We start from the raw sequence: 20,632 nt of genomic DNA, 5'->3' as shown, positions 1-20,632 counted from the left end.
GGGAATTGGGGGTTGGGGCGAGAGAGGACTAATAGGAAAGTACACGTAGTAGGGTGTCTGGTGAAAAGAAACGTTTCCTTTTTGCTAGAAGGAACCGTTGTAGGATTCTTTCTTTTGGATTCCATAGATAGCCAGTTTTTTGTTTACAAGCTTTACTGGAAAGCAGCTAAGAAAGAGGATAGTAAACTTAGGTATAGCTGAGGAGCCTCCAAGGAGAAAAAGAATTTAAACACGACTTTTTCCTTTTGAGTTTCAAATTCAAAACACTACCAATAGAATAAAGTGCTGAGCATAAGGACAGCTAGCTGAAGAAAATAATAGGGACTCTAAGGGAATGTCACTTCAAAAATAACCGGTATTTGTATAGTAACCAGGGATGGAATCTGGGAAAATGTTAAAGGAGAAGCTAATTGCATCACAGCGTGGAAACACCCAGCCCCTGTCACTCTCAACAAGTCCTGAAGAAAATGGACATATTTAATGAACTGTGTAAGACAGAGGATAGCAATAGCGGAGCAAAAACACTGGTTGAGAAATAATGGCAAAATTCAAAATGTAGGGGGGGAACTTTATGCACAAATCATATTAGTGTTATTTACAATAGTGAAAAAAATAGAAATAATCAGTCCCTTAATAATGATATGGCAAAAACTAAGCGGTATAACCTAATGGGTCCAGTACAACTATTAAATTATACTTAGGAAAATCATAAATAAAATGGCATTAAAATGCACATAACATTAGGATAAGTGAAGAAATCTATATATGGTTTTGTAAACCCTGAAAAAAAGAAAGAAACCACTGTAGAAAATATACCAAAATACTTACAGTTGGTTATAATTGAACAATGATTTATGGATTTGCCCTTACTTTTTTTCTCCAATTTACAAGTATAATAAGAATATAATACTGCAAAAGCAAACATTAAAATGTAAGACCTACAACTCAACAGACCAGTGGCAAAACTGCCAACTTTATTTTGTCAAGATACTTAACAATATTAAAAAAAATTCATTTTTCTTCAAAATTTCTTTTCCCAGCTTTTCCAAGATTCAGTAGTAGAAACAGCCAAATGCCGCTACAACACAAAATAAACTGTCCTAAAAAAAACAAACACACAAAGCCCAAACGTTAGTACTAATAAGGGAACTCATGGCAGCACAGGCAATTGAAATAACATCTCCAATCTTTGCCAACTTTCAATCATGAAGCTTTTTTCCTTCTCCAAGAAACAATGGGTTTCCAGAGTATACCTACAAAATTGCTTGCTTAAAAAGCTAAGGTGGCTGAAGAATTCAATTTTGTGGATTTAGAAATAAAATGCAAACCAATCAACTTTATGTTGCACATTTGTAAGTATTCCTATTTCTCCTGATTTATCAAAGAAATAAAATATGAAATGTTTTGAGTGCCACCCAAGAAACTATATCACAGATAATAAAATTAAAAGCACAGTTTTATAAATTCTGGGTTAGGGCAAATGGTCTCTGGGTGTTAATTCTTTGTAACTCTTTTTTTCTTTCTTTCTTGGTTTTTTCAATGGTGTGTCTTTGAGATAATGATTCTTTCATCCAAATCGTTTATTCTATTTCTATGGCATTTTTCATAAATTTGAACCTCCTCATTGAACCTTTTACATCCTATAGTTCCTTTATTTTCATAGTTTCACTCTTGATCTGTTTGTAGCTTGTTTCTCATAGCATCCTTTTCCTTTTTCTGCTCTTCATGTAATTCTGATTTGTTTTTCAAATTCTTTGACTTTTTAATTAGGCAATTTTGAATTCTTCATCTGACAAGCAGTAACTTTTCTTCCAAGTCATTGTTTTAGGGTCCTGGAGACACTTTCTTTCTGTGGTGTATGTTTCCCTGAGAATGGATTGCTTGATGGTTTGTATTTTTCTTCCTCCCCACAGCCACCTGGCCCCTTCTGCTATAGATGGGCTTCTGTAGCGTGTGGGTTTCCCTCTCCCTCTATTCCTCAATTCTAGGTGTTTAACTGCATGAGGCACTGGTTGTCCAGGCAGCTGAGGTCCAGGGAGGGATTTCCTGCTTCTCTCTGAGAGTTGGTCATTAGGGTAGGTGTCTAGGCTGCTAGGATAGTGGTGTCTATCTAGGTTTTCAGGTCTCAAGGGTGGAGGTGAAGACTCTGGCCACTCTGACTCACTCCCTGAAGTTGGCTGGGGGTCTCATCAGACAGTGAGGATGCTAGCAGGAATCTCATGGAAGTCACAAGGCTTTTACTAGGTGCAAGAGAGGCACTGGCAGGTCCCCAAAAGGTCACAGGCTTCTGCTGGTCTAAGCAGATACTGTCTAGGTCCAGTCAGGGAGGGCACTGGTGAGCTCTCTCAACTCTGCTGGTCTGGGCAGGGCTGGCAGGTTTTGTCAAGAAAGGTCACAAAGTCTCTGGCCACTCTGGCTCCCTCCCCATGGATCCAAGGTCTCACCTATCTGAATGGGGACTGGTGGGTCTCTTGGAAGTTGCATTTTTCTTTTTCTGGGTATTAATTCTTAATCAATGAAATCTGTTGATCTTTTAGCTTAGAATCTCAAAAAATGCTACCAGATCCTAGTTAAACTTGTTAAAAACACTTTCTAGATTATTATTAACTCTATTACTATAGGAGTTTCACTTGCATCAGCAATTTCCAACCCACCAAACTCACCTCCACCTTGGCAGAGAACTAAAGTACCTAATTACTAACTGAAAGTAAAATTCTGTGGTTAACCCAGCTCCCTGGCTCTGTAAATGAGATAACTGTGACCTGTGTTCTATTAACAGTGCCAAGTGTGGTGAGGGTCGGGTTTTGTTTTTGTTTTAAAATTCCAGTCTGTCATGAAAAGATACTTTTGTAAAATACAAGAAAAATTAATAATTAGAAAAATAAAATGAGAAGAGGAAGATGCAAAACTGCCAAAATTTTTAATATTAAATTCAATGGACCTAAAATTGCTTTCTAAAATTCTCAGAGTTTCTAAGCCCTTACACTCAAACTCTGTACTTATCTCCAGTTTGTAACAGTTCAAGAACTGGTACATGGACCCCACTTTGATTGGCACTGTTGTACAGCACCACCCAGAGTTCTCCAGTGAGATTATGCCTGTTATCCATAGCAATTATCAGCTCAATAGCTGACATGCTTTTCTCTACTCACTCTCATTTCCTCATTCTCTACTCATGCTTCCTGGGATCTTCTTCCAAATAAGCATAGTGCTTCATCTTATTATGAAAATGAAACTTGTATAAGGTAAAAAAATTGGACTATAGGTAAACTAAATCAGCAACCTACACCAGGTTTTCAAAAATGATTCTGACACCTCTCACACCAATTCTGTGTTCTAAAACTCAATCTTGATAATCCTCATTAAGTAACAATTTCTACCTAAAGTTTTTAATTACATATTTGTCCATTTGAGTATTGTCTGGCTCCCACTAGGCTATTGGACTCTAAAGGCAGGAACCATACCTATCTTACTCCTAGTATCTCCAGTACAGAGGCTGGCATATAAAAGGAACTTAGAATTATTTGTTGAATGAATAAATTATATAAGGACCCTGAGAAACATGCACTTTTAACTCCAGAAAATAGGAAAATCTATTGCCTTGACTTGATTCTTTCCCCAGAATTATTTATAAATGAAGATCTAAATAGTATTTTCCATTAGTACTTCTATAGTTCGTGGAACCCCTACCAATCCAAATTTCGTTGCCACTTAGCAAATGCTACGTGTATTAGCACTAAATAAACAAGATACTATTCCCGTCTGTACCCATACAAGTTTCCTTGCCTATAAACAGCACACTCAGTATTCTGCTTTAGTAACATGAAAAGGCACAGTAAAGTTGTCTCATTCAAAAGGAATCTGAGACTGATATCTAAAACTAAAGCACTCTCTCATCTTAAAAAATATCAAGGAACTGCGCCCTCCCTGGTAGCACAGCAGGCTAAAGCATAGCGCTAAGAAGCTAACGCCATTTCAGCACAAGTTCGATCCTCGCCCCAGGAGGTGATCTACATGGCATGGCAGAACTCTCCTAACCCGTTCGCTGCTGCCCTCAGCAGAGTGCTCAGTCAGGTGACCTGTTCTGCTCCCCACTCTGTCTCTGGTGAATCCTCTCACCACCCCTGAGCCTCTAGCCTGTACCGCAGCTCTGTCTGCATAAATAAATAAATCTTTTAAAAAATATATCAAGGAACTTTATTTGGAATGTCCATGTGTCCTTTGAGAGGAAAAAAAAGTTTCCAAATAGACTTACATTCATGAAAACATCATGAGTGTAGTTGTCAGTATCAGCATCCCAGAAACAACGAGCAGCCATGCTAAAAGGTCAAAGAATAAAGAACTATCAGCAATGTACATCTATCTGAGTAATACATGAACAAAAATTTTCCTTTATACATTTTTATAAGTCCGTGCTTCCAAATCTTCATATGTTAATACTTAGAAAATCTTATTTATACAGTACAGTACCCTGGATAAACTAGAAGGGATGGAGTCGGATAACACAGCTACTGTAGATGTCTGGCCCAGCATCACCATGACTAGCTGCCTCACAGATCAAGACCTTGAAATTGTTGGTACTCTGGGTGGGAAGCTCTGTTGTGGATTACTTCAGCTAAGATATTTATGTATGACTTTCAGAGGAAATGAGTAGGTATGACTGAAATGGGTTCGATTCCTGCAAAGTAATATGAAAAAGTAGGCCTGGAAAGGAGCCTACCTACCAATTACTTAGTACAACCTGATAATTTCACAGAGACCCTGAAAACAAAATGGCAATCTCTGAGCTAATTTGAAATTAATTGTAAATCTAGTATTATCTCTACAGGAATCTAAGTCATCAGTAAAGTCTTCAACTGGCCATTCTCCTTCCCCTCAATTCCTGGGTTAAAAAAAAGAAAAAAAAGCTTAGTAAAAATAAAAGTAACCTTAAAATGGTAACAACCTAAATACCCAGCAGTACTGAACTGGTAGATAAAATTATATTATTTCTTGACATAGAAATTCTACGCAGTCATTAAAAATAGCTGGCAGGCTAGGCACAGACAGCACAGCTTTTCCCACCAAGATGGCATGAATAACACTACCCTCTGGCACCACCCAAGCCAAACGGGATAAAGCCTGGCAGTGTCGTAATCTGAACTTCACCCCTGACATCCTAAGCAAGGGGGTTCGGAGAAGCATGAGGCAGAGCAGCCATATGGGAAGCCTTTAAGAGAGTAAACATGGGCTCCCTTTGGGACTTCTGTGAAGGCAGCTGTTCCACTGGGTAGGATGGGTGGGGTGACAGAGGACTTCCCTTCCCAGGGAGAGAAGGAAGGGCTCCTCTGCAGTGGCAGGTTGTGCCACACCCTGTTTGCTCCTGTAGTGCAGCCCCACCTGACACCTTTGGTCAGTATCTGGATCTTCTCCTTTCCTTCTACACTGTTAGCTAAAAATAAGCCCTTTTTGGAAAAATACCGGTGATTTCACTCATAGCAGGAGTATAAAGGACCAGGGGAGAAAATAATAATAATAATAATAAACAACTATATACCAGAGACATTTCATGGGGGTGGAGTGGGAAAGGGGATCAAAAATGGTGTGAGGAGGGAAGTGCACTGGACTATGGAGATGGCACATGGGTGATCTGGTGATGGGAAGCCCACGGGGATTACAACTGAGATGGAAAAAGACACAAAATGATGTAAAAATAAACTATTATATTATTTAAACAATAAATAAATAAGTCCTTTATTCTCCCTTTTGTTTGCATTTGTGACAAGTGTCTGGACCCAGACCAGTGAGAGAGTTTCTCACTTGGTGTCAGTTTTTAGACCCTTTCCTAGTAACAAAAGTGCTGCAGAAGTTTAGAAAATTTAGAAAGGCAAAAAAGTCAAAAACAATTTTGTGAAGGTCATCTTCTATTTAAGATGAGGAGAACAAAGTAAATATGAATATAAAAAAGATATATATTCATTAAGTATCATATATGAGTTAGGTGCAAATGACACAAAATGCAATCCTTGCTTCAAACTGTGACCTCTTTACTGTTTTCCAATAAAAGGCACCAGGGCTCCTTGGGGAAATGGTCAAAACCATATCTAGGACTATAAATGCACAAGGATCATACCAAACCCTGGACCTTACTAGAAAGGATGCTATATGCACTATATATGTATACCAATGGGACTCAGAAATGTGGTGGAAGAGTTTGCAACAGACTTATGCTCCCACCAAGATCAATTAGAAAAGTTGGATAAAATGCATCAGAGAGCTGCTAAAACAAGTAGGAAGGACAGAGGAAGCTAAAATTCTAGAGTGGTAAACCACAAGGAGGGAAGGTGGTATTCTGAAGACTTCTCCCTGGGACATTCACTACCTCTGGACACAGCTGGAGTCTGAGGAGCTGGTCTTTGCTCATGCAGGAATCAATCACTGAGGAGAAAAAAAACAACAGGATTGCTGGCAGTCTTGCTGTGCTAGGGACAGAAAATAGAAAACCTGATCCCTGTAGAAAAAGGAGAAAGTAGAACTGAGCCTATCACATGGTAGGCTTTCCCCTCAAGGCATGTGTTGAATTCTGAAACTGGGTAAGCAGGAACCTAAAAAGCTAAGTGTAATAGGCAAAATAATGGTCCCACCAAATATGTCTGTGTCCTAATCCCTAGGATTTGTGAATGTATTATATTACGTAACAAAAGAGGATTTACAGACATATGATCTGAGGAACTAGAAATAGAGAGAGTATTCTGGATTGCCTAGGTGGGCTCAATGGATCACCTTGTAAAGGAGGGTGGTGAGAAGGTTAGAGTCAGCTGTTTGAAGATACCTCAAGATGCTATGCTGCTTGCTTTGAAAATGAAGGAAGAGTTTACAAGCTAAGGGAAGCAGGCAGCTTCAAAAAAGCTGGAAAAAGGGAATGAATTCTCCCTTAGAGCCTTCATCAGCTGAAGGCTGAAGGAATACAGCCCTATCAAAACCTTGATTTTAGCTCAATGAAATCCATTTTGAATTTATGTTCTCCAGAACTGTAAAATACTATATTTGTAACACTTTAAGCCACTTGGTTTGTGATTTGTTACAGCAGCCACAGGAAATTAGTACAATAAGGAAAAAAAACTGAAATGAAGTTTTTTTTATGCTGAGGAGAGCTTTTTATGCAGAGGAAAAATTGCAGAGGAAATGCGGTACTTTATGCTGCGAAAATAAGGGCTAAAAGTCAGAACTATCTGGGGTTGGTTCCAATGAACACTTCAGATTCTTAGTTGGAAAAGTCTGGAGGACTCTATTCAAGAAAGAAGATTAACCAAAAATAGAGAGGGTCTTATGAAAAGTTATGAAAAAACACTCAACTCATTAGCTGACTGGATTAAGGTAAGTAGCCCATACCTCCCTAAATAGCAAAGAAAGCAGTAGATCACCTCTGGAAGAAAGTACTATATGGGGGCTCCACAATTTTTTTTAACACAATGCTCAGGATTTAAACTAGGCATGCCAAAAGACAGAGCAATGTAAAGAATTATCGGGGTAGGGGGGAGGGAATCAATGACACATATTCATAAATACTCTAGAAACTAAAGTAGAAGACATTAAAATAACTACTATGTCTTGATATAGAAAGGAAAGAGAGAAAGAAGATGGAGAACACTGGTGAAAAGATAACTCCCACTAGAGGATTAGAATCTCTAAAAAAGACTAAAAAGGAAAGTCTAGATCTGAAAAATATAATAACTGAAATTAAGAAGTTGGCAGGTAGGTTTAACAGCAGATTAAACAATAGAAAAGATGTGACAGTTCAACAGAAATATATCCAAAATATCTCTCTGAAGCACAAAGAGGAAAAAATAAAAATTTAGAGAAGAGCATGAGACATGTCAAATAGTTAAAAAAAAAAAATCTAAATACATGTAACTGGAAACCAAAATGGAGAGCGGAGAACTAATGAAGCAGAAGCAATATTTCAAAAGATAAAACATAGCCACACTTACCCAGGTTGCATTTTCTGATACTTTTCCCCAATAAAATGAATTCCTTAAACAAATCACTGATTCAAGGTCTGGTATATGGAATGGATAAGATGGGACTTCCTGTAAGTAAGGAAACGCTCAAAAAACCCTCACAATGGTGAGTGAGGTATGCCAAAGGAACACAGGAGACAATTAAAAGAGCTCTCAATGGCCAAAACTGGAGCAATTTGAGCAACAAAACAAAGGAGTGCTGGGTTACAATTAAAAAAATAAAAATCCACACTGAGTCCATGTTGGAATAAGTAAATGAATGAATGAATGAATGGGAGAGGAAAGACAAATCTTCTGTACTGAAGAACTGCAAATAAGTTTTGTAGATATTCTTCCCTCAAAGGGATGAAGCATAAATTCCTGCTCCTGAAGTGTGAACTGCACACAATGACTTCCTCCTAAAGAGTACAATGGAAAGGAGGAAAAAGAGGGACTTTATAGTGGAAAACACGCAAACACCGCTTCAGCAGGGGACCCAGGTTAACATTAATGCCAACCATGTTATGTTGATATATACCCTTGATGTGACACTTTAACTCTGTGATCTTTCTTCCAAAAACCTAGAACCTGAAACTAATCACAAGCAAACAAATCACAACTGAGGAATGTTCTAAAAAAATACATAGCCAGAACTATTTAAAATCATCAAGATCTTCAAAGACCAAGAAAGTCGAAGAAATTGTTTCAGCTAAGACGCTAAAGAAACGTTTAAAATGGTATCCTAAAACAGCAAAAGCTTATTGGGTAAAAAATAAAAAAAATCTGAAGAAAGTATGAACTTCAATTAATAATGCATCAGTATTGGTTCATTACTGTGACAGATGTACCATTTTAAGATAAGATGTTTAAAATAAAGGAAATTGGTCCTCCCTGGTGGCGCAGCTGGTTAAAAGCACAGCACTGAGAAGCTAAAGCCACTTCAGCATGGGTTCCATCCCTTCAGGCTGTGCGGAAGACGGCTCCTGACCCGCCCACAGCTCCTCTCACCAGCGTACTTCATCCAACTGCCTGTTCTGCTCTCCATTCTGTTTCTGGTGAATCCTCTCACCGCCCCTGTACCTCTGGACTGTACCCCAGTTCTGTATGAATAAATAAATAAATCCTTTTAAAAAATAATAAAATAATAAACACAGGAAATTAGTGTGGAGTACATCAGAAGTCTCTGTACTATCTTGGTAACTTTTCTATAAATCTAAAGCTATTTTAAAATAAAAGTTTATTTCAAAAAAAAGGTAATAGGTGGGACCCTCCCTGGTGGCGCAACGGGGTAAAGCACAGCACTAAAAAGTTAAAGCTACTTCAGCATGAGTTTAATCCCTGTCTTCCTGGAGATGATCCACATGGCAGGGCAGACCTCTCCTGACCTGCCCGCTGCTCCCCTCAGCAGTGAACTTCATTGATCTGCCTGTTCTGCTCCCCATTCTATCTCTGGTGAATCCTCTCACCGTCCCTGCACCTCTGGCCTGTACCCCAGTTCTGTATGCATAAATAGGTAAGAATTTTCCCAAACTGTTGCAAGACAAATTCAAGAGCCCACAAGATTGTGGAATAAGAGCAGAATAAATACAAAGAAAGCCATATATATCAGAGTAAAAAGACAATCAGAAAAACATTTTAAAAGAAAAAAGAGACATATCACCTCCAGTGGAATGAAAATAAGACAAGTGCATTCTCAACGGAAACTAGGAAAACTAGAAGATAACAATCACATCTTTAAAGTGCTGAAAAAGAAAAGCATACACCTTTTCTTTCTATCTCTTGCTCTTAAGAAATGTAAATGTTGTGTTGCAGGACCGTCAGCAATGCAGATGAAAACATGGCAGAACATAGCAGGAGAGCATGTGTCCTTGACACCAGGGAAGCACCACACCAAACCTTCCTACCTGGTATTTTGAAAGGAAAGAGAAGGCTGAGGAAGGATGAGGGAAAAGGAAGAGGGGAGGGTAAAAGGGAACAGAGGAGAAGGGGAGGTGCAAGAAAGAGAGGAGAAGAGGAAAGGAAAGGGGAGCAAAAGCCATTCTTAACAGAATAATTCAGCTACTAAGTAAAGAATGGGAAGATCACCATTTTGTAGCCATGAAATAATAGATCTAGAACAGGGTGCTAAAGCAACTTATGGTAAAACTGGTAAGAGAACTTTATGAAGGATGGATCAATCTGAACTCCGTGTTCAATCCTAACAGTAACAGGGATAACTAAACATTTTGTGCCTTCTAAGGAGATACAAACAATAGGATTTACACTAACCATTTATGTAACAGTATTTTCAAAAACTCAAATTTATAAGTGGTCATGATTAGCGCTATCTATTTATAAGAAATATAGGAGGTAGAAGAGGTATTAAGCAATAGCATGGGGACATACTCTGCAAATGTCAGAAAATAGAATACAGGACAAACCCACAGCTTCTTCAACAAGTAAATGGCAAGGTAAGGGAAAACAAGAAAAAACAGGGAGCAAAAACAATAAATAAAAAGAATTTTAAGAAAACAGCAACCAACCACAATGTGTATACAATGTCTGGAACCTGATGTGAGTTTGTTTTTTTAAAAATATATGTATATATACATACAAACAACATAACATGCACATATGAGCAAACTCAGTATTATGAATACTGCTACTTCATTTTTAAAACTTTTGGATGTAGAACTGGTGAATAAAATTCTAATTGTCTAGAATATTTTATAATATTAAGGGTTGACAAGATTTTAAGTAGTAGTATTTTATTATGTTAAAAAGAGTATAAATGACTTTTTCACTGGTGTATTTACAAATGAAATAGTATGATGACTGGAATTTGCTTCAAAATAATCTGGTGAAAGCAGGAAGAGTAGATGAAAGGATAATTGAAACAACACTGCTATGTACTGATAACCTATGAAGCAAAGTAACAGGAACATGGAAGTTCCTTAACCCTTTTTGTATGTGTTGGAAATATTAGATGGTAAAATTCCAAAAAAGAAGAAAGGGAAGCTTAGTAGACTATGTTTAAGGGTTTGGCTTGATTACATTTAACAAAGTCAGTCACAACCAGTATAAGCAGTTTAAATCAGAGGGTTTATAGAGGAAATTAACTCTGTAAAGTTGGCAGAAAGTAAGTGTAGTAAACACTGGAAGATAGGCCTGATATCAAAATGAATTGTCAGAGAGAGATCAGTCAGAAAATGCTAATAAGGGACTACTGAGTAACACTGGCATCCAGATTACAGTGCATGCAATGGGAGAGAGTCCTGGCTAGGAAAGATATAAGAGGACTCCATGGTTTTAAGTCTAAGTTAGTAGAATCTTGGTAAAACTGTGAGGGACAGAGAAATTAAAATGGCAGGCTGATGTAGGGAGTGGAAGGAAATGAAATTTGGACCTCTATTTGAGCATGTTGAATCTGAGGTGAAAGGATAGTGAACTATTTCTAAACCTCTTTTTGGTAAGGAAATATCCTGAAGTCTTTAACCAAATGGTAGAGGGCATTAGTTAAGAGTTTGTGCCAGAATCTGAAGATTAGGCTTGATGAGTGACCCTAAAACCAGTCAGATGTATTATTTAAAGCAAATCTGCTGATCTTTATTAATCTATAGAATACTCAGTTTTCTCATATGTGCATGTTGTTTGTATATATACATACATATATTTTAAAAAAAAAACAAATTCATATCAGGTTCCAGACATTGTGTACACATTGTGGTTGGTTGCTATTTTCTTAAAATTCTCTTTATTTATTGTTTTTACTCCCTGTTTTTTCTTGTTTTCCTTTACCTTGCCACTTACTTGTTGAAGAAGCTGTGGTATTTGTCCTGTAAATTATAGGAATTATAGTCCCTTCTAAATCTAACTTTCTAAAAGAAAATTCTCAGTGACAATATTTACAAGGGTTTTTTTTTTATTCATTCAATAAAATATTTTAGTGCTTTCTTACAAAAAAATATACTCGATATAGTTACAAAGGGAAACATAAGATTAACATTCTGGCATAGGAATAGACAGGAAATAAGAATTTGCATTTTCCAGTACACAAATGACAGATCATAGAATGAGTAAGTTCACTGAAAAAGCCTTGAGAAGAACAGAAGAATAAGAACTAAAACTTGAAGCTCACAGCTAGAAGAGAAAGAGAAATCAGGGAAAAGAGAATAAAGAGAATCAGTCAGAAAAACAGCAGAGAAACAAGTCAGATTAATGACATCAGGGCCAAAAAGAAGTGAATTTTAAGAAACAGAAGCTCAAGCCGAGAGTAAGAGCTAAGAAAGTACTACTTGATCTATAAATAAGGAAGTCCTGGATAATTTTAAAGAAATCAATTTAGGAAAATAGTAGGGTCAAAACTAGGCAATAACTATAGTGGCACGTGGGTGACTTGGTGATGGGAAGCCCACGGGGATTACAACTGAGATAAAAAATGCACAAAATGCTGTAAAAATAAACTATTATATTATTTAAAAAATAAAACAAAACTAGGCAATAAGGAACAATGGCAGAAGCATGTAAAGTAATCCCACAATTTCTTTGGGAGCATATACATACAAACCCTGGAGACTTACTGGCCTGAAGTACTGTGAGAAGCGAAGTCCCCTACAAAACTCATGCACTGTCAACCTTAGTGTTTACTACCAGGATCTTTTCACTTCACAACTGCATTTTGATATATTGTTCTTTCCTCTCATTTTGCAAAGACACAATCTGACTGAATTGCCAAGAGGATGAATATATAATACAAACATATATAAGAATAAAAACAAAAGGAAAAAAAACCCAGCTACTCACAATACTCCTTCACCTCTTTGTTCTCCAATCACTACTTGCACCACCATTTTATATCGGTCAAATCCCATTTCTAGAAAAAAAAGTAAGAAAGTTGTCTATAAGCAAACATGATAAAATTACTTAACGAAGGCATTTTTATTTAGAAACAGCTGTAAGCGTTCAGTCTATAAGCACTTAACTGCACAGGATGATAGGCTTGGGAGTCAGCAAAACATGAAGACAAATCCTAACCTTAGACACTTTATTTAACTTTTCAGTTTAAGTCTTCCTCATCTGTTACATGGGATTTCATTATCTACTTGTTGGAGGATGTTGTAAAGTTAGATAAAGTAGTAATATATAAATCATCAAAGATAGTACTAACACATAGCTCTAACATATACTGCTAACACTAAGATCTCTATCTTAGCTTCCTTCCATCTCCCCCACATGAAGTCAAATTATGAGCTAAGTCCTCAAAATATACAGCTATATTTATATAATTTTATCATGCAAGGTTACTTTAACAACAAAATTTTTTTAAAGATAGATAAGTCCCCTCAGCAGTGTATTTCAGTACATCTGCCTGTTCTGCTCCCCACTCTGTCTCTAGTGAATCCTTTCACCCACCACCCCTCTGGCCTGTACCCCAGTTCTGTAAGCATAAATAAATAAATCTTAAAAAAAAAGATACAGAGATAAGTAAGACAATTCTTTGTAAGCCTTTAAAAACTTACTTAGTGGGGATGGCAAATATAAAAATTGAAAATCCAATACACTAGTAACTCAAAAAGGATGTCCTGTATCAGGTATGTAAGGAGAACAAATCTGCTGGTTCCTCACTTTGTTTAGGCAAGAAGAAAAAAAATGACCAGAAAAGATTTCATTGAGAACATGAAATGATAAATGAGCTGAATCTTACAAGGCAAGTGGAAATCAAGCAGATGAACAATGCCACCATTTTTAAAAAATATTTATTTATGCATACAGAACTGGGGTACAGGCCAGGGGTTCAGGAGCAGTGAGAGGCTTCACCAGGGACAGAGTGGGGAGCTGAAAAGGCAGTAACAAAGTACACTGCTGAGGGGAACAGCGGCAGGTCAGGAGAGGTCTGCCACGCAGACCTTACAGCTGGTCACCTCCGGGGCAGGGATAGAACTCATGCTGAAGTGGCTTTAGCTTCTTTGTGCTGTGCTTTAACCGGCTGTACCACCAGGGAGGGCCCAATGCCACCATTTTATGGAGAGAGAACATGTGCAGAGGCACAGATTATGGAATTTTTAGAAAACTAAATTTTCAGTAAAGTAGAAAAGAAAAAACAGAAGATTCTAGAATATAGTGGGCTGATCCAACATAACTCGACTACTTCCCAGAAACTATACAACTAACCAAGTCTGTTCATCTTATCTTCCTTCTTTTTTGGAAAGCTTTTTTAAAAGTAAGTCAAGCGGGCAGAGTTAAAACAGAACCAACTCTCTGATGAAAGAAATGTCTCCAGGATTATACGGTAAAGCAGGCAAGCAATCACTACAACAGGTTCTCTCCAATGTAGAACATGACACTAATTCAAGATATTTGACAAAATCTCAGAAGACTGAGCACAAGTTATTTTTAAGAACACCATATACACCTTGGCCAAGCTTTCTCCTTTCTATAGCCATTTTTCTCCTTCCTTTCCTCATTCCTATGCCTTACAAATGTTGCAAGAATATTAAATATCCAGTCCTTCAATCAGAGTCTTGAGGGAAAATAAATAGCCTCAAGTATAGTTGTAGAAAATTTAAAAATGACTTACACAGTATTAGAGAAAAATAAAAAGAAGCTGAATGGCAGTTTGCAAAGGTGCAACAACAAGAAACAGAAAAAGAAAGAAAAGCATAACAAAAAGAAAAGTATTGTTTAAAGGAAGAAAAAAAAATCAACCTAGGAAACGATATAAGGAACCAAAAGAAATTCCTCACAATTGATTCACAAAATGTAACATGTTGAATTTATGTATCTAGATCATAAATTTGATAAAATCAAAAATCAGGTTCCAAAAGAAGAGAAAGATAAGACAAGACAGAAGAGCCCCAAGAAACAAACTAAATGGCAGCACAGTTATCAGTGCAGATCGAATACATTTTATATGGCAAGAGACAGAACAGACACAAGTGAAAAATGAATGACTGGTATGAGGTAATCACCAGTTAATATCAAAGAAAAAAGGAAGAAATTATGGCAGAGAAACATTTAAAGATATGAAAGACAATGATGATTCAACATATCAATATTTGGTGTCCTAAAGAAAAGAATCTAATAAAATGAACAGCAAATATACTCATATACAAAAAAAAAAATTTCCCTGATACGGAAAAAATAAAATCCACAAATTAAAAGATATAAAATACTTAATACCAAGTCATACCCTAAAAAAGGTTCTGAGTATCAAAGGATAGGATTCTTTAAGCAGTGTCTACAAGATTCTCAAGAAAATAAGTTATCCAAATTAGTTCTGGTTTAAAGTCAAAAAGAAGACAATCTCAAACGTGAGAGAAAACAAAGAATCAGTATTTCAGCCCTTCCTGAAGAAACAACAAAATCTCATCAGGGAAAAACTGAACCAAAATAACACAGCAATGAAAATGGCGTGGTAAAAGGATTAAATAATAAACAATCATTCCATTTAAAAATAGTAGGAATACTGCACCACTGTGGAAGATACATCCAGTGCTGTGTTGTTACTACTTGTTTGTAGGCATAGAAAGAAGTCTGGTGTGATGTTCATCAAATATATGATTACATTAATTACATAATGATTACATATCATTAATATTTAATAACATTAATGGTTACATATCATCAATATTTAATGGTAGCATTTGGGAGGATTTAATGGTAGCATTTGGGAGGATTTTTCTAATGTCTCTTTTATACCTTTTGTTAATTTGTATATCATTAGTTTATGAACAAAGAAGTGGAAATTTACATTATGAAAGATTTCAGCATTCACTGGAACAGTTAGCTTCCCCTGCTACCATTTCAACAGTGATTTCTTTTACTTTACCTATTTTCCAAGGATATCACTATCTCTAAATAAGAAATAACACCTGTCACCTAGAACTAGTTTAGGGTTTCCGTATTCTGGGAGAGAACTTTCTCTCCAACTTCCACACTGTCTGAATCTTTTCTACTCTTTCCTTTAGAGTCCAATCCAACAAATGATGCACCTAATACTTTTATTTTAAAATGTATTTGTGCATACAGAACTGGGGTACAGGCCAGAGGTGCAGAGGTGGTGAGAGGATTCACCAGAGACAGAGCAGGGAGCAGAACAGGCAGATGTACTGAATACACTGCTGAGGGGAGCAGCAGGCGGGTCAGGAGAGGTCTGCCGCGCCTTGTGGGTCTCCTTCCTGGTGGGAATGGAACTTGTGCTGAAGTGGTGGCTGCTTCCTAGTGCTGCCTGTTGTGCCACCAAGGAGAGCCCAGCTCCAAATACTTTTCCTTGAGGTTTTTTTTGAAGCATAATGCCTCCTTTGGTTACACTTTCATAGTGCTGCACTTTAACCCCTTGCACCAAAAGGGAGGGCCCCTTTGGTTACACTTGCAGCTGCACTTCTTTTAGCTGATACTTGTTCAAGAGGAGGGGAAATTTCCTAAATGCCTGTCCTGCCATGACGTGCTTCCTGCTCTGTGTGAACTCAGTCCCTTTGCTGCACACAAGAGACCTGCAGTGGGGCCCTCCCAGGAGTGGACCCCTATATCTTTTTCTTTTTTTAACAACAATTTGAACAGTGAATATTCATTATAAAGTCTGGAAACAAAAATGCTAGTTTACTAACAGTAAATTTGGGTGAGATGGAAATACACAGAATTAGCAGCATTTTCTTTGAACTTTTCTATATATTTTTTTAATCTCCGAAAGAAAAACATGTCAAGAAAAAGAAAAATACCCAAATATTAAATAGCAACTACTTTTGAGTAAAAGAATTTTATATAATTTTTCAAACTATGTGTATTGTTCAGGTTTATTACAATGAAAATGTATTACTGTTACAAAGACATTTCTTCCCTCCAAAAAAAATGTTAACCTTTGACTAGATCAAGATGTGGTATAGATAGATAGATAGAAAGACAGACAGACAGACACACACACACAATGGAAAACTATTCAGCAGTCAAAAAGATAAACTAATGCCATTCACAGCAACATGGAAGAAGGTTGAAGGAATCATGTTCAGTGAAAGAAGCTAGAAAGAACAAGAAAAACAGAGTGGTTTTACTTATAGTAAAACTATAGGGAAACCAAATAAAGGAAAAGGGGGAAAAACAATAATATAAAACAAAACTAGTAGGCAACTACAAATAAGAGACATTCTGTGAGGGAGGGAGAAGTAAAGGGATCAAAGTGGGAGAGAAGAGCACAAGGGACTATGGCGATAATTCACAGGTTAACAGGTGATGGGAATTTTACAGGGAATACACAATGATGTAAAAGTGATAAATAAAAAAAGTTATCTTTTAGAAAGGACTTTTCAGATGATGTGTTATTAATAAAAAGAGAACAGGGAAGAAGAGAACAGGAAGAAAAAGCATAGAATCTGCTCTGCTGATATAGAATGTGCAGGAATGGAGGACTGAGTGATTCAGGAGTTATTGGACTGATGTACTGAGGTTAAATTAAGGGTACTGGATGCAGTCTAAGGAGCTGATGTGTAGGTGGGAAAACCACCAAGGATTATGGGGGGAAAGAGTCTTTGTACTTCCTAGTCTTTGTGTGCATAGCTGGATTTCTTGGAGAGTGGTTCTACAATGTTTTCTTTCACATCTTTACTCTTATCTACTGTCTGCCAAAGCTTACCTGAGTAAAACTTACCAAATATTACAGCAGGCATTGAAATTTTCTTTAATAGAATACATAGTTTATGTTCCTTACTTAAAGAGACAAATCAGTGAAACAGTGTTTGAAGAGAACAAGTCATTTCCAATTATCACAATTACCTTTTAATTTATCTTTAATATTTTCCGATAAACGTTTTGTGAGCTGAGGCGTTTCTTCTGGAGAGTATTCAACATTGGCCAGTTCCTCCTTGAGCACAGCATGGATGCAATCTTTAACAACAGAAGGTCTGAATCTAAAGGAAACAATTTGAAATATCTAATTGGTAGCTCCTAAATCCCAACTTACCTTTACAGTTCAACTTCCTCCAGCACATAGTCATTAGAAACACTTCATTCTTCCTTTCATTGTTTTTTTATTATAAAAATAATATGTTTTGAAAAACCAAGTCATTGTTTCAATTTTTATCTCCATTCTGAACTTCAGACTACATATTCCATATGGTTACCTGTCAAATTTAACAGATCCCACACTGAGCTCCTGATCACCTCCTTTCCCTGAAACTAGGTCCTTCTTCAGTGTTCTCATCTAGTCAGTAGTAACTGCGTCTTCCAGCTGTTCAAGCTAAAATAGTTAGTGTCTGTCTTACTACCATTCTCATAGCCCGCATCCCATTCATGAGCAAATCTTATGAGTTCTACTTTCAATATCATCTAAAACTCAATCACTCTCACCACCCAAATGCCAGGCTACCATTACTTATTGCTGGCCACCTAACAAATCTTTGAGTGTCTGCCTTTGCCCCTACATCCTGCTCTCCAAACAGTAACTAGACTGGTTCTGTTAAAATAGGTCAGATCGGCCCTCCCTGGTGGCGCAGCGGGTTAAAGCACAGCACTGAGAATCTAAAGCCTCCTCCACATGAGTTCGATTCCCGCCTGCCCCGGAGGAGACCACATGGCGTGACAGACCTCTCCTGACCCGCCCACTGCTCCCTTCAGCAGTGTACTTCGTTGATCTGCTTGTTCTGTTCCCCACTCTGTCTCTGGTGAAGCCTCTCACCGCCCCTAAGCCTCTGGCCTGTATCCCAGTTCTGTATGCACAAATAAATAAATCTTTAAAAAAAAAAAATAGGTCAGATCACAATACTCCTCTATTCAAAATATTCCAAATGTTTCTTACCTATCTCAGAGTAAATGCAACATACTGATTTGCAAGGCCCCACATGAACTGCTCTACCAAACTCTCTCACATTGTTTTCTATTACTTCTCTCTACTCAGGGCACACTGGCCTTGTCTTTGTTCCTTGACCACACCAGGCATGAAAATCTCAGTGCTTCTGCACTTGTTAACATCTACTTGAAATTCAGTTTCTCACTTTGTATGCATAGCAAGTTTTTTATTTCTATAGAGCCTTTATTCAAAGTTCACCTTCCCTAAGCACCTTATCTAAAACTTCAAATCACCCCCCAACCACCACATCAACTCATATCTTGAGGAGTACTCATTACTATCCTATGTACTGTATAATTCATTCATGTATTTATCTTTGTTGTCTTATTCAGGCAGAATGTAAGGTCCATTAAGCAGGAGTTATCTGCACCCTATACATAATGAACAATAAATACTTTTTGAAAGAATGGATTACTGAAAAAAATGAAGACAGAGAAAAAAGTCTCTCCTAAGTCTACCACCCTAAAAATACCAGTAGCACCTTAGTTGTATTTGTCATGTATTACAACTCTAGGTTCCTCTGCTGGGCCACATACTCCATCAGCTGATTTATCTACCATGTGCCAGGTTATCTACTGTGAGCTTCTAAAATGGCTTAATATTTGGTTGTATTAATGTCTCATTATTTTTTTAATAGCACTTGCTTTCTTGCCTGCTTATTCTCATAGATGTGCTCTGTTTTTATTCATTTATTTTATTAAAATAACAATGGGATGTGATATCTTCAAAATGTGCTCTTCCTATTCACAGACATACTTTATCTAAAAAAGTGCTCTCCTCTTAAGCACTTTTTCTTTCTTAGCAGAACGTTAAATCAGTTACTTCAGGGGACTCCCTGGCAGCTCGGAAGTTAAAGACACCACTATCAAGCTACTGTAGCCAGGCAGCTAACCCAAGTGATGCAGAAGACCTCTCCTGTCTCCCCTGCTGCTACCCTCAACAGTGTATTTTAGTTGATCTGCCTATTCTGCTCCCCAACTGGGTCCCTGAGGAATCCTCTCACCTCCCCCACCCCTCACTTCTGGCCTACACCCCAGTTCTTGTATGCATAAATAAATCTTTTTTTTTTAAATCTACTTCAAACAAGTCACATAAAATCTCAGGATCTTTTTCTACATCATTCTATATATTTGCTATTAATCTTGTTCTGTGCTATATTTCAGCAGGAACTGTAAATGCCATGCATTTAGAACAGTTTGCCAAGATCACTGAACATCTTTTGGTGTGTCCATTTTGTCCACAAGAAAACTGCCCCGTGAACTTTTGATCATATTATAACCAAAGTTCCTAGATTTCAATATCTGCCAAGCATTTGATTCAGCAACTTGGTTACCAACAAAAGAGGGGCTTGCACACCCTCCCTCCCTCAAAAGAGTCCCCTCCCCGCCTCCCTTCCTCCTTTCCTTGTAAAGACAAGTTAGTGATGGCTCCTACAGCCCAGCAGACTGTCCTCTGAATCAAACTGTGTGCTTTAATGTTGGGAAAGTATGGAGTAGAGGACTTAGGGCCTCTGGAGACTCCGGGTGTAGGAGTCAAACGCAGAAGGTCCCGCCCGAACCCACGGAGGTGTAAGCGCACTCCTTAAGCGTAAGTAACCCTCAAAACACTGCTGAATGGCATTAGATACAATCGCACGTTTCCTGTCCCTGTCTATCCATTCTATGCACCTCCTCTCACGGTGCCCAGACGACCCACGGTATCCTGCCCACATCCTGGGTCTCCCAGAGGTGACCATTCCCACTGCACTAGCCTAAAGCGCTCCAGCACGCCTACACAGCAAACAGCCGTCACATCCCGAGCTGCCTCCAGCTGCCAGAAACCACTGCAGCGCGGGTTC

General features: G+C 37.8%; 1 protein-coding gene across 1 annotated transcript; it reads right to left on the bottom strand.

Annotated features, from left to right (window-relative positions):
• Positions 1-951: 951 nt before the first annotated feature.
• TCTEX1D2 (Tctex1 domain containing 2) lies at positions 952-18,150 on the bottom strand. The gene is made up of 5 exons (XM_004675426.2): positions 18,071-18,150; positions 17,724-17,857; positions 12,762-12,831; positions 4,256-4,319; positions 952-1,100 (listed from the first exon to the last, which is right to left on the bottom strand). Exons 1-5 carry the CDS (start codon positions 18,148-18,150, stop codon positions 1,053-1,055), a joined length of 396 nt encoding a protein of 131 aa, XP_004675483.1. The 3' UTR covers positions 952-1,052.
• Positions 18,151-20,632: the final 2,482 nt, after the last annotated feature.

This window comes from Condylura cristata, unplaced genomic scaffold (genome assembly GCF_000260355.1).
Source record: "Condylura cristata isolate star-nosed mole 26May11 unplaced genomic scaffold, ConCri1.0 scaffold00003, whole genome shotgun sequence".
Classification (NCBI taxonomy): domain Eukaryota; kingdom Metazoa; phylum Chordata; class Mammalia; order Eulipotyphla; family Talpidae; genus Condylura; species Condylura cristata.
The sequence above is the reverse complement of the archived record's forward strand: the minus strand, read 5'-3'. Positions and strand labels throughout refer to the sequence as shown.

Coding starts and splice junctions, on each gene's coding strand:
- TCTEX1D2 (XM_004675426.2), bottom strand. CDS start 18,150: ATGAGAACACTGAAGAAGGACCTAGTTTCAGGGAAAGGAGGTGATCAG. Junction 17,858..18,070: donor GGATCTGTTAAATTTGACAG/GTAACCATATGG, acceptor TGTTTCCTTTAG/ATTCAGACCTTCTGTTGTTA. Junction 4,320..12,761: donor CAAAGAGGTGAAGGAGTATT/GTGAGTAGCTGG, acceptor TTGACCTTTTAG/CATGGCTGCTCGTTGTTTCT.